This window comes from Trachinotus anak, unplaced genomic scaffold (genome assembly GCF_046630095.1).
Source record: "Trachinotus anak isolate AG129_WGS33_773 ecotype Australia unplaced genomic scaffold, CSIRO_AGI_Tana_v1 ptg000025l, whole genome shotgun sequence".
In the NCBI taxonomy this organism is placed as follows: Eukaryota; Metazoa; Chordata; class Actinopteri; order Carangiformes; family Carangidae; genus Trachinotus; species Trachinotus anak.
The window spans coordinates 839,795-852,810 of record NW_027273876.1 but is presented as its reverse complement, the minus strand read 5'-3'; the positions used below and the strand labels follow the sequence as shown (position 1 = coordinate 852,810).

General features: G+C 44.7%; 2 protein-coding genes across 14 annotated transcripts in view; one reads left to right on the top strand and one right to left on the bottom strand.

Moving 5' to 3' along the window:
- Positions 1-5,146: 5,146 nt before the first annotated feature.
- LOC139608233 (uncharacterized) lies at positions 5,147-10,785 on the bottom strand. 6 transcript variants are annotated; one of them, XM_071461734.1, is made up of 8 exons: positions 10,108-10,785; positions 9,605-9,701; positions 8,927-9,086; positions 8,514-8,601; positions 8,275-8,366; positions 8,015-8,179; positions 7,749-7,840; positions 5,147-6,141 (listed from the first exon to the last, which is right to left on the bottom strand). In XM_071461734.1, the coding sequence occupies exons 1-8, from the start codon at positions 10,234-10,236 to the stop codon at positions 6,065-6,067; spliced, it is 900 nt and encodes a 299-aa protein (XP_071317835.1). In that variant the 5' UTR covers positions 10,237-10,785; the 3' UTR covers positions 5,147-6,064. The 6 variants fall into 6 exon arrangements, with proteins under 6 accessions (XP_071317835.1, XP_071317834.1, XP_071317836.1 ...); XM_071461733.1 differs by having other exon boundaries at positions 5,149-6,141; positions 8,927-9,095; positions 10,108-10,768; XM_071461735.1 differs by having other exon boundaries at positions 5,149-6,141; positions 8,927-9,038; positions 10,108-10,764.
- An 817-nt stretch (positions 10,786-11,602) lies between these two features.
- The window catches only part of ankfn1a (ankyrin repeat and fibronectin type III domain containing 1a), a 66,513-nt gene continuing 65,099 nt past the window's right edge, over positions 11,603-13,016 (top strand). For 3 of the 8 annotated variants that reach the window (XM_071461722.1, XM_071461724.1, XM_071461723.1), the window contains exon 1: positions 11,605-12,968. In XM_071461722.1, the coding sequence (XP_071317823.1) occupies positions 12,826-12,968 (143 nt within the window). In that variant the 5' untranslated portion in view covers positions 11,605-12,825. Of the gene's footprint in view, positions 12,969-13,016 lie in introns of all 8 variants that reach the window. The other 5 variants (XM_071461720.1, XM_071461721.1, XR_011684997.1 and 2 more) reach the window with 3 other exon arrangements.

Genomic DNA, 13,016 nt, shown 5'->3' with positions numbered 1-13,016 from the left:
AGCTCTGAGTTCATTGTTTCACCAGCTGCACGTTGAGCTGAGAACGCCGTTAACGTTAACGATTATTCACTGAAGTCTCACTCTGTTCTGCTACAAGTGAAAGTCAGTAAACTTATAAAAGTATAATCAGCTAAATGTAGTGAAGTATCAGAAGAACTTATCCTGCAAACTGACTTGTTTCTAACTAAAACATCACTGTTGTTTTCTGTTTTAGTTAAACATGTTTTCTGAGTAGAATCATCTTCATCTGCAAAGTAACTGGTGACTACAGCTGTTAGAGAAATGAACTGGAGGAAAAAGTTCAGTATAATAAATATATTATAAATAGAACCTCACAGTGGTTCTGCTGCACAGATACTGAGCACGTCTCACCTCAGTGGGAATCATCACTGCAGGTTGATGAGTGTCAGTGATGCAGCTGCAGGTTAAAGCCAGATGAAGCACCTACTGTCGAACGGTGCAGATCTCCATTCCACACTGGAGCACACAGATGAATCCCACACTCAGGCTGTTTCCTCAGTGTGGAGGCTCCACAGGTCACGTCTCCGTCTTCAGTTTCCCTCTCGCTCCGTCTCCTCCCGGCTCCTCACTCTGCATCGTCCTGACTGCAGGGATAAATGGGGGAATATGGCTATCAATAGAAAAACGGGGAACCTCCCCTCACACCTCCCCCCACCCCCCCTTCATACCACCTCCTACTGGACCAACAGGAAAAGTTTTAACTCTTTCCTCCCCTGGGTTGGTACCCTGTCTGCCTCTCCTTAATTAATGACAAACCTCCTTAAAACTAGTTACCGGATGAGGTTAATAGATTAACCAACCACTTAAATGTTGACAGGGACATGTCTTTTCTCCCATCATTTATTTTGGCTTTAAACTTGTATTTTATTGGACACAGTCCTCCAGATATTTATAATAATTCAGACGTCTGTAAGAGAACAACTGTAACAGCTGTAAAAGAAAAGAGGCAACAACAGCTCCAGCGTCCAGATGACACGGTTACACACAGTTTATTTTAAAACAGGTACACTGTTGTGTTCGTGACAAGCATCAGTTTTTTAATCAGATAGATCTGATAGATCAATCAACTAATCATTTCAGCAAAATCCTCTAACCTGGAGATGCAAGATCTTAACCACAGTAAAAGTGATTGTTTTGAATTGACAGTTTTTATAGGTTATGTATATAAAAGCTCCGCTGATGCGATGTTAAGTATCTTCCTTTGATGGTCTCGTTCATTTAGTTTTGGTAAATGATTTTCTTCATATAGAAATGTGCAGGTTCACTTCACTTCCTCTTCAGTGTTTCTGATCAACGCCATCAAACTGAAACTTCACATCTGAAACTGGTTGTGATGGAGTCACGTTTCCTCTCCCAGAATCCTGTGGTTCCTCTGGAAGCCTCCACCCAGCAAGACCTGCAAACCTGAACATCTGGGAGGAATCAGCTGGGAGAGACGGCGGAGGCTTGTTTATTGTTGTGACCCTGCCGCCGTCCTCTGAGGCTCCGACCGGCTCCAGTTTCAAGTCCACGGTGGTCTGAGTGCAGAGGTTTCTGTGGAGGGGCCGAGGACGAGAGGAAGAAAAGCAGCTGTGAGACATTCAGTCCCTCCGGACGGCACAGAGCTGAGAGCTGTATCAGGGTCCATCCGTCATCACGGGGGCAGCGACGTTATCACAGACATCGACAGGCTCCTGTGATCAGCTGACCGTCCTCTCTGAGCCAGAGCAGGAAGCAGAGTCATGTTGTTTGGTTTCCCGCCTGTCAGCAGACAGTGTTGGCTTCTTTGAACCATGATGAGCATGTTTCATAACTTTACCCACAGAGGCAGCAGATCAGACCCTCACATCCATCAGCTAACACCACAGGGCTTATTTTTAAAGACACAGTGTGACCTCAGTAAAGGACTAGTTCACCTTTTTCTTGGCAAGATGATCCTCAGCAGATAAAACCACAGCCTTTTGTACATTTTCATAATTATTCATAATAAATGATTAAAGATTTATGAGATTTAAATTTCTGTTGCTCCTGTAGCTCCTGCTGTGTCCAGCTGGACACATCTGGCCTTATTTTCAGACCCTGAGCAGACTTTGCTTTTGCAGATGACCCTCTCGGGGGTGGGCGAGGGCCAGCGGGCCCCCGGTGAGTCCTTTGATCTGGAGTGAGAGGTCACCACAGCAGGACTGAGAGAGAGGCTGGAGCTCCAGAACACTGACCTGGAGAAACTCAGGACCTGCTCATGAGTACAAAGACAAAGTCGTTCCATGTGTTTTGTGGTTTCTTTTTATGGTGATAACTTTAAATATTTGCACTAGAGAGTTTGTCAGATCTCATTTACATTCATGTTTTCAGGAGCCACTTGAGTGAAATTGATTTAATTTCCTTGCGGCCTCTGTGCTCTCATCATTTTATTCCCCCAAAGATTATTTTGAAGTGGTTCTCTCTAAAGTAATCACAGCAAAATGAGATGTTTAATGAATGCAGGGAGAGTTATCTTCCTTCCTGGCTCATTACTCGGCTGTCTAGGGACGCAGGACGAGCGCTAAATCACTTCCTTCCCGGATCCATTTCTGGGTTAGAGATGATGTGAGTTATTCGCTTTGGATCCTTCTCTCTGGAGACGTCCTCCCCTGCTTCCTCTCTGCAGCAGATGTGACAGCCTGTGCATGTGAAGCGGTGAGGTTAGCAGCTATTAGCAGCTTCTCTCTCCTGCTCCTTCCTGTGAATACAGGTGTGTTCACACAGTCTGACTGCAGCTCTCTAAACTCATGCTGCGTTTTCTTTGGCTCCACATGCAGCGGAAAAGTTGACTTTGCATCTTTGCAGCTTCACACGGCCCGATTTCTAAAAAAAAAACCTACTTATAGAAGTGTGGTCGCAGGGGCCCCAAGAGGCTTCAACAGAACTGATGAACTAATGAAAAACCTTTTGTTTCCACTGGTGGGGTAAAAAATGGAAAAGCTTTTCCTGAGGGTGGCGCCGCAGAAAAGTTTATGTTGTTACTAAAATTAAATCTGTTTTTTTTTTTTACTGTCACCAGGTCTCATGAGTAAACTCAGACCAACAGGCTGTTAGAAGAAAATCAGCTGAATGATCTTTTAAAGGTGGCTGAACACAATGCAGCTTAACGAGACACACAAACAGACAAAACACAAACACATTCAGAAAACATCTTCATCAATCTGACAACACATGAGCTGCAGATATTCACAACACAAGTGTTTCCAGGGGACAACAAAAAGTGATGAACCAGCTGTGACGCACCTGTTGTTCAGTTCTTCGTAACTTTTGAAGCTAAAACCATTGAACAACAAGCGAACGTGGACGTGTCATAATATATGTATTATAATACATCCATGTTCCAGCAGGGTTCATCACTTTTTGTTGTCCCCTGGAAACATTTCATTTATTTGCAGCTCATTTTGCAGCAGAATGTGTTTGTGTTTTGTCTGTTTGCATGTGTTTTCCAAAGTTTCAGCATGTTGACCCCTCAGAGCCACCGTAGAAAAGTTTGTTGGTTTCTACTCTCTACAGTCCCTCTGGAAAAGTGAGCAAACAGTGAGCAGCCAGAGACGTGACGGAGGAATACAGGATGTGTGACTGTCAGCATGATCATGGTTTGGTATTATTAGGATCAGAGGAAGCTGGGGATGTTATTAAAGAGAGACAGAGAGGAGCCAAGTGGAGAAAGAGTGACAGGATGGCAGATCAAATAAAGAGGAGCAGGTCGTCCTGATGATGTCACATCACCGGACAAATTCAAAGACACATGACTGAAATAAAATCTGAGAATCAGACCAAACTGTTTGGTTTTCATCAGTGAAAGACCAAAACAAAATCTGATGACCAACCTCTCACTGCACCCAGATGAGGTTTTGTATCAGCTTAGAAATAAAGAATTTAGTAGACCTGTGAAGGAGAGAGACATCAGGGAAACTTCAGAGTAAAACTAAAGTCACAGAGAAGACAGGATGAAGAGAGGAAGATGGAGACACACAGTGAATGAGTGTAGAGAAAAAGAGGGAGCTCCAGGTTTGGACGAGGGAGGAAGTGTTCCCATAATTCACTGTTTTCATGTGGGATTCATCATGTCAGCAGCAGGATTACCTCACGTCCTGCTGCTCAGCTTCAGCACGCCGGCCGCGGCCCCGGAGAGCCAACAGGAAGGGCTCCCAGTTCAGAGGTCAGCAGGTCACACAAAACACTGCGAGCGTGGAGTGGAGGTGACGGAGAAACTTTCTGAAATCCATCCTTTATCAAGACTGAGCTCATCCTCCATCTGAGCACACAGCTGGGTCTGAATACTACAGTTCCCATGAGCCTCAGCAGCCACTGAAGCAGAGAATCCAGTCAGAGTCATAAAATCAGAGCTCAGACAACTGCACCAAACAAAAATCCAACCAGTTCCACAAATGTTCAAAACACATTTAATGTGCCTCAAGGACAGAAGATGTCAGTGAGACAGAGAACGCAGGCAGAGAACAGAGGACAAAGGCTGAGACAGAGGACGGAGACTGAGAACAGAGGACAGAGGACAGAGGCTGAGACAGAGGACGGAGACAGAGACAGAGGAAGATCAGAGACAGTAAAACTGCTGCAGAGCTGACCTGCAGCTGATCATTCTCATTAAAATGTCATAAAATAGTGAAAAACCATAGAGTTCAGTGTGATGTCTTTCTGTCTGATCCAGAGTCCAGAACCTAAAGACTTTGCTCTCCTGTGTCATATTCATCCATCCACCCCAACGTCCTCCTGATGTGGACTTTGTCGCTCTATAAACTACGTCACCGCACTTTTCCCTTTGCTCCTGTCATCATTACTACGACCACTAGATGTCGCCTAGCAACAAAACCTAACTATGGGTCATAGTAACCTGCTGACAGACGACCTGTGTCCTCGTCTGTTACAGGAGGACAGTCATGATCATTTCACAGCAGCATAGTGTGATTACAGCTTTAATATGTGCAGCGTTGATTCTGACAAAAGAAAAAAAATAGAGTAAGAGCAGAATAACAGCAGATCACATGAGCACAGGTCCAGTCTGATCAGGTCCAGGTGGCCTGACAGAAGGGATCCTGGCAGAGGACAGACCTGGTTTAAGGTGGTGTAGAGTCTGTGCCCCTCCACAGCTCCTCACTTCATCATCACCATCATCACCAGCCTCCTCACTGAATTATCAGGCACAAACTGACCTGTTTCAGAAGTGGAGCATCAGCCAGATGTTTCCTGGTGTGTGTGCAGCAGCTGGCCGGCAGACCAGCTAAAAGCTGCTGTTAGTGTTTCACACAGGGATTTGAGGTTTTCTACTAAAGTCAACAGAGGAGGAAAGTAGCTGAGTTCACCTCCATCGCTCCACTAAAGAGCTTCTGCTTCTTTATTCAGGTTTGAGGCGACGCTCTGTCCAACAGCTGGAGTTTATATTCAACGTGACAAACACACAGACTTCTGTCTGTTCCGGCTGGATTACCAACAAGGTCACGGGCCCTCAACCCTCAGGGGCCCCAGATACCTAAATCGAAATTACAGGACCTTGAACCAGTGTTGTCCTAAAGAATCACCCTGTGTCAAAAACTAGTTCTACACAGATGAACAGTGGTTGTGTGCAGATCTTATTTAAGACAGATGCTGGACAACAGATTTGATGAAGGACAAACTCTGGAGTTTATCTGCTGTTAAATGTATTTGACTGGAAAAGGCAACATTTGGGCCCCACCAACTCCTAAAATGACTTTTATCCTGATTACGTAAGTTTATATTGTTTCCTTTGGCACAGAGAGACGGTGGTGACTCACTGCAGTCGAGGACAGTTTCCTCACTGTTTCAAACCTCCAGTTTATCATGATGCTAAATTTACAAAGTCACAAATATTACATAGATATTACAGTGATGAGTCTTTATTACAGCCTGGATTTGTTCATATAATGTAGTTGGATGTCACAGAAACTTTAACACTCACACCTGCAACATACTGACATCTGGTGGTGCTGAAAGGAACTACAGCTGCTTACAGCTCTGCACTCAGCCTGAGTTGGTGTCTTGCTTGAAGGCAGCCGTGTGTCTGTCCTCACCGCCTCCTGAAGCAGTGCAGGATGGGACAGATGGTATCAAACGCTTTGTAGACGTCAGCTGCTGATTTGGCTCCTGGAATAAAACTCAAGACTTTAAAATCAGAACTTTACTTATATCAGAATCAGAATCAGAATCAGAATCAGAATCAGTTTTATTGCCAAGTATGCTTTCACATACAAGGAATTTTTTCTGGTGATTGGTGCAATTGATCAGAAACAGTGGGGCTCTCTAGCCTTGTTGATGAGGCTAATAGCAGATGGGAAGAAGCTATTTTTGTGGCGAGAGGTTTTGGTCCTGAAGGACCGCAGCCTCCTGCCAGAGGGGAGTGTCTCAAAGAGTTTGTGTCCAGGGTGGGAGGAGTCAGCTACAATCTTCCCTGCACGCCTCAGAGTCCTTGAGGCGTACAGGTCCTGGAGGGACGGAAGATTGCAGCCAATCACCTTCTCAGCAGAGTGGATGATACGCTGCAGTCTGTTATTGTCCCTCTCCGTGGCAGCAGCGTACCAGATGGTGATGGAGGAGGTGAGGATGGACTCAATGATGGAGGTGTAGAAGTTCACCATCATAGTCCTTGGCAGGTTGAACTTCTTCAATTGCCTCAGGAAATACATCCTCTGCTGAGCTTTTTTGATGAGGGAGCTGATGTTTAGCTCCCATTTGAGATCCTGTGTGATGGTGGTTCCCAAGAAGCGAAAATGCTCCACGGTAGCCACGGGGGAGTCACACAGGGAGATGGGGGTGGGTGGGGCTGGGCTCTTCCTGAAGTCCACTATCATTTCCACTGTCTTCAGAGCGTTTAGCTCTAGGTTGTTCTGCCTGCACCAGGTCACCAGACGGTCAGTCTCCCACCTGTAGGCAGACTCATCGCCATCAGAGATGAGTCCAATGAGAGTGGTGTCGTCTGCAAACTTCAGGAGCTTGACAGACTGATGGCTGGAGGTGCAGGTGTTAGTGTACAGGGAGAAGAGCAGAGGAGAAAGAACGCAGCCTTGCGGGGATCCAGTGCTGATGGTCTGGGAGTCAGACACGTGCTTTCCTAGCTTCACGTGCTGATTTATATTTATATTTATATCAGAGATTTCAAGATGACAAGAAGAACACAGTTGAAATGAAGCTTCTCGAACCAGTGAAGCTTTCAACACAGTTGTGTCTGAAAAGGTTGATTACTGGAGGCGTTTCAGATCAGAGCTCGACGGGGACCTCTGCTGGTCCAAGTCAGGAAAAGCAACGTGATGCAAAATGTTTCCCAACCAACAACACATGAATCTACTTGAAACTAAAAATGAATGAATTGATAGATGAATACATGAATGAAGTAATGACTAAATTCATTGATACATAAATAAATGTTCCAGTACATTAAGGGTAAAACTCATGAATAGAGGAAATAAATAACTGCAGCTGCACACACACACTTACACTTGGTTACAGCATAATAAATAAGATTGTGGAAAACCTCATTCTTACTTCGGTGTCACAGGTAGCATCACTACCTTGATCGTCCTCAGGGACCCAACAGGGACCACCTGAAGATCCACAATCGTCCTCAGTCATTAACAATTTGAAGAACCCTGGAACCTCTTTAAGGGCATGTATTATATATTTCTGTTGTTGCAAATGATCAGTTATTGAAATGATCGATAAAGAAGGATGTATGGACACAAACGCAGCTTAGTTACCGGTGAGCGCCGTCTTCCCCGAGGCAAAGATGGTCAAGGTGACACCAGGCATCACTCTGTAGAAGAGTCCTGGAAACAGTTCTGGTTCATAACTGTGGAGCGAGAAAAACCAGACCTGAGTCAGCGTCTGTTCACATGGAGACTTCACCCTGAACCTGCAGCAGCATGTGAACATCACTGAAGCCTCTTCAGTCCACACTGTCACATCGAGGAACATCAGACCAGATACATTCAGATGGAAGACTGAGGCTCATGTAACCTCTGACCTGCAGTGCTGATGGTGGGCCAGCATCAGTTGCTCCAAACTCACTGGGAAGAAGCTGCCACTGGCCACCAAGTTCTGGACCTTGAAGTTCAGGAAGGAGATGGGAAAGCCCAGCTTCTGCACTCTGCGAGCAAACCTCCTGGCTGCCGCCCAAGACTGATCCTCACTGCTCAAACACACAGAGGTGAAGAGACTCCTGTCCAGTCCTGAAAACTGTCTCTTAGCATTAAAGTCACTGGGGATAGGTGCAGACTGACAGACCTCTTCGCTCCTGTACAGACGATATTTCCAGATTCATAGATCACTGCTGTAGTTCTCGGCTCACGGAGCCTCATGATGAGCGCCTTGTACGTCTGAAACACAACAGGAAACTGGAAGGACTTCAACCATTTCTTTGCTGATATATCAGAAGATGCTGAGGATGTATTTTCTTCTCCATTGATTTTACAGGGTGTTGGAACTGAAGAGTTTGTGTGGTTCCTGTGTTCCGGTTTCCGTACCCTTGGGTTGTACTCCACGTTCCAGGCTTTCTGAGCGACGAGGTTCAGGTCCAGACGACAGCCGAGCTTCACTGAAGAGATGACGTTCCTGCACACAGATGCACTGTGATGACAACATGTGAATGCAACGCGACACTCAGGAGAGCAGATTTGGTAAGAGGGAGTTTTAAAGCTACAGTAAAACAGGTGAGCTAAAGAGGAGGATCATGTGATATGATCAAAAGCTCCAGAACTACTGAGAGTATACAGAATGAATTTTTAACTAAACTTTTAAGCTGATGCAGACAAAAGGTCTTCAAAGAGCTCAGAAAACTGATAAATATAAATATAACTGATTCTATGGACAAAAGATATCTGATGAGGAAGACTGTGAAAAGATTGAAAGCTCCAGAGAAGTTACTAAATAAACCTACTGTATCTGTGGAGTCTCCATCACATGACTCACAGGCACCACAGGAATCATGGGACGAATGGAGGAGCCACCCAGCTCTGGCAGGGATGATGTGCCTGGGACCTCTGCTGCTCCTGTGGAATTCTGGGAGCTGTAGTTCAGATCAGTTCTGCTCCCAGTCTCTGCTGAAACTAACCAATGAGCATCAGTGGTGCAGAACGTGCCTCATCTCAGACTCGGGCTTTGATCCCCCGGAGTCCAGGTTCTTCTTTCTCAACTTTCTATGTATTTCTTCTTGTTTTTGTTTTGCCCGTTTCAAACTGTCATCACCCTCTTTTGTGATCAGTGATTTATTAAAGTCTAAACAGTAGTATTAGGATGGAGTTTTTTAAATTGCACTGAAAGTCACTGAGTGGTATCTGATACACTGAGTAAAAATCCATAAATATCAGAGCATCTTTATTGGACATGTTGTCTTACTTTAATATTAAAGCTGCCAAGAAAAATGACTCATGTTCCTCTAAAAATATACAAATCTTATTGATAATCACTCACAAGATTATTATTATGGTTCATGATGGTAAAATATATTGTTTTGAGTTAATGCCAAGTTGTTTTTGTGCCTATTTCTTGATACGTTTCAACAGATACAGTTTCTGGATCATCAGTGTCGTTGTCGTTGTCGTTGTTGTCGTTGTACCTGTGTCGTCCTGACTGGACTTGTGCTGTGTTAGCAGCTCATCAGGCAGTAAGCTGAGGAACAGCTTGTCTTCATTCACCTCCACCTGTGAGGAGTCCTGCAATGAGAGACTGAACCAGTGACACTGTCTACAGACAAGAACCAGAACTGGACCAGAACCTGGAGGACCGACATTCTGTTTTTATTACTGTCAGCAACACTGAATGTCTCCTACTAACAAGTATTCGGTAATTAAAAAATGAATCTATATATTAGTTTTTAAATTCCTGTTTTCATCAGTAATGATAAAATCCAATGTGCTGAAATTACACAAGTTTAAGTTTCATAACAACTTCCTGTAGAAGAAATCTCAGGAACTTTACTCTTCATCTGGCAGATCTGAGGTCTGTGGATTATCCAGAGTCACTGTGTCTGGAGAGACGGGTCCTTTGGGTGAAGGGACCTTTTACACAGAGGACGAGCTGCAGCCTGTACTCACATTTACAATGAAGTTATCAAAGTACCTTTCCAGCGCTGACTCGTCCATGACTGAGGAACCGTCCAGGGACCTGGTTCCGATCAAGGCCTAAATAAACCTCTAATAGACTGAAGTTGTTTTGTTTGATGAGCTGACTCTGAGAAGTCAAGTGCATATGTTTTCATTCAAGTGAGTTAAGTTGTGAATGAGAGAACTCTGTTGCTCGGTGACAGAGATGACAAGGACAACACTGTTTTGTTGCTTTTCAAAAGTAGCGAAAGATTTTGTTTTTGTGTCTCGTGGAAACAGACACACAATCACCAGGAAAAGAAAGTACAATGAATTTTCCTGGTTTTCTTCAGATGTTGGTGCTCCTGACTGAGATCCACCTGCTCAGCTCAGAGAGGACGACAATAAGTCAAACTAGTCCTTTAACATTCCTGAACATTACTTCTCTAGCAAGTTGAACCATTTAATGATCCCAGCACGTCCATCATCTCTATATGAAACTGAGGGGAACACTGAGAACATACTGACTCCTGGAGATGTGGAAAGGAACAGCAACAGTCTCAGAGGAACCACTGCTCAGTGACTGTTATAATAAACTCACTAATGAGAACCAGTGATGAGGAAATAAATATCAATAAGACAATACAACCACAAGTGTGTGGGGAATTTTTGTACTTATTATAAATTCATTATATCACAAATTGTTACTGAGGTGAAAAAGTTGATTAAACTTCTTTTTAATATTTTCTATTACAAGTGAGTTTTTATTTAAATGTAATTTTTAGGACAAGTGTAATTTACAAGTCACATCTCCTTCGACCATGTTTGCGTCTGCTTCACATTTAAGCAGAAAAAATAAAGACCAGTAGTGCTTCAGTCGGGCAGAGCAGGTCATTGAACTGACACAAGCCGTGTTCTCTGCAGCTGAGTGGAGGTTTGATTTATACCACAGGTGCTTCCAGGCAGGTGGAGGTAACATTTAAACACCAACCTAGGACAGACGCTCAGATATATCCAAACAGTCGTAATGACAAACCATGAAAGGGGGAAGAAGCTAATCTTTTGGGGGGGCAGGGGTGTGGGAAGTGTTGGGAACCATCACTTGAGAGTATCTTCTGACTGCAGCGCCTGGTATGAGGCGCTCTCAGAGTTATTATTTCTGCCGAGGCCTGGCTGTTTATCCAAACTGCAGATAATTACACCGCTGGCTTCTCAACAACATAAACAGCCTCCTTCCTGTCTGCAGTTATCTCTCTGCTTCCAAACACGGCTTTCAACACCAACATCACGGACTTCTTTTCATCCTCCAGTCCAAAGGGACCCCCACAACTCAAAGCCAAAAGCCCAGGAGTCTTCAGGAGACGGGGGGCGCTGGTTTCAAAGGTCAGGGTTCGTCTCCTCCAGTCGCCCTGTGTCCCTCACCTCAGTTCAGAGGCTCTGATACTTCACAGGATAATTTCCATCTCTGGGAGATTTTTTCCCACTTTTCCTCCACAAGGTTCATCTTGTTTTTGTTCTTCCTTCTATCCTTCCTTCTTTCCTTTTTTCACTCCCTTTTAATTTTTCCTTCTATTCTACCACCTTTCTTCTACTCCTTCTCTCTTTCCTTACTTTCATTTTTTCCTTTTCTTCTCTTCCTTTTTTCTTTTCCCTTTCCCTCATCATCCTCCTTTACTTCTTCCACTCACTTTCCATTTTCATTCAATCCTTCATTCCTTTTTCTTTTTCCTTCCTTCTCTTCAGTCTTTTCTCTTATGCTCTACCGCCATCCCACCTCCTTCCCCACTTTCATTCAGTTTCCTTCTTTCTTTCCTCTGTACTCCCCTTTCATCCATTGCCCTTCATCATTCCCTAATTTATTCACATTCCTTTTTTATGCTTTTTCCATTTTCTCTTCCTTCTTTTCTTCCATTTGTTTTCTCTTTTCTTGTATCCTCCTTCCTTTTATTCTTTCATTCACAGTCCATTTTTCTTCTTTCCTTCCTCTTTTATTTCCTTTTTTCCTTCTTTCCATTTCTTTTCCTCTTCCTTCTGTTCACTCTGCTTTTTTCATTCACTTTCCATTTTCCGTCCTTCTTTACTTTTCCCTCTGACCTTTGTTTCCACCTTCTCTCATTTGCTTTCCATTTTTCCTTTCTTCATTCCTTCCCTTTTTCTTTTCCCATTACTTCTTTCATTCCTTCTTTATTCATTTTCCATTTCCCTTCCCTCTTTCCTTCCCTTTCCTGCTCTCCTTCAGTCTGTGCTTGCTTTTTTCTAAATGTCCATGTTTTTCGTTCTTCTTCTCCCTCAGGAGAAATGAGGTTGTTTTTAACTCAGTATTGAAACCAACCTCTGCTCTGTTCCCCTGCAGTACTTTTACTTTATATAGTCCTGCATTAATACTTCCTGTTTACTCAGAGGAGGGTCTGAGGACTTGTTGGACCAGCTCGTCCACTTCTCGCAGCTTAATTGGCTGCGGATGAGTGTGAGTGGGAACAGTATTGAGGCCCGGCCGCCCCCAGATGTGGGACTGGGCGTCTGTGCGGTGAGTGAACCGCAGTGAAATCTGAGCCCGCCCCGGCCTGGCTCTCTGTATTTTGGGATGTTTTACATGGGGCAGGACAAAGACACGTTACCAGGCGGGAGCCCGGAGTGAGCAGATGTTTCTGCCCCGGGAGAAGAAGAAGAAGCGACGTGGTCTGGGGCACGGCGGAGTGTGCTCCGGGCCGTGTGATGTGCTGAAGCGGAGCAGGGAGCAGCTGCTGGCGGACTCATGAGTGGAGGAGGCGGTGGAGGTGGCGGACAGCTGACTGGATGGAGTCTGACTGAAAACCGAAACCGACGTTTAAGGGACAAAGTTTTCGTGGCGGCTTGGACATTTGCTGACATGCAGTTTGACTGGGAGCTGGGCTCTCTGTGAGTTTGTCCCGGTGTGCTGCTGTCGTGTTGCCGTTAGGGCTCACC

Coding starts and splice junctions, on each gene's coding strand:
- LOC139608233 (XM_071461733.1), bottom strand. CDS start 10,236: ATGCACTTGACTTCTCAGAGTCAGCTCATCAAACAAAACAACTTCAGT. Junction 9,702..10,107: donor GACGAGTCAGCGCTGGAAAG/GTACTTTGATAA, acceptor CTCTCATTGCAG/GACTCCTCACAGGTGGAGGT. Junction 7,841..8,014: donor GCCCACCATCAGCACTGCAG/GTCAGAGGTTAC, acceptor CTCGCTCCACAG/TTATGAACCAGAACTGTTTC.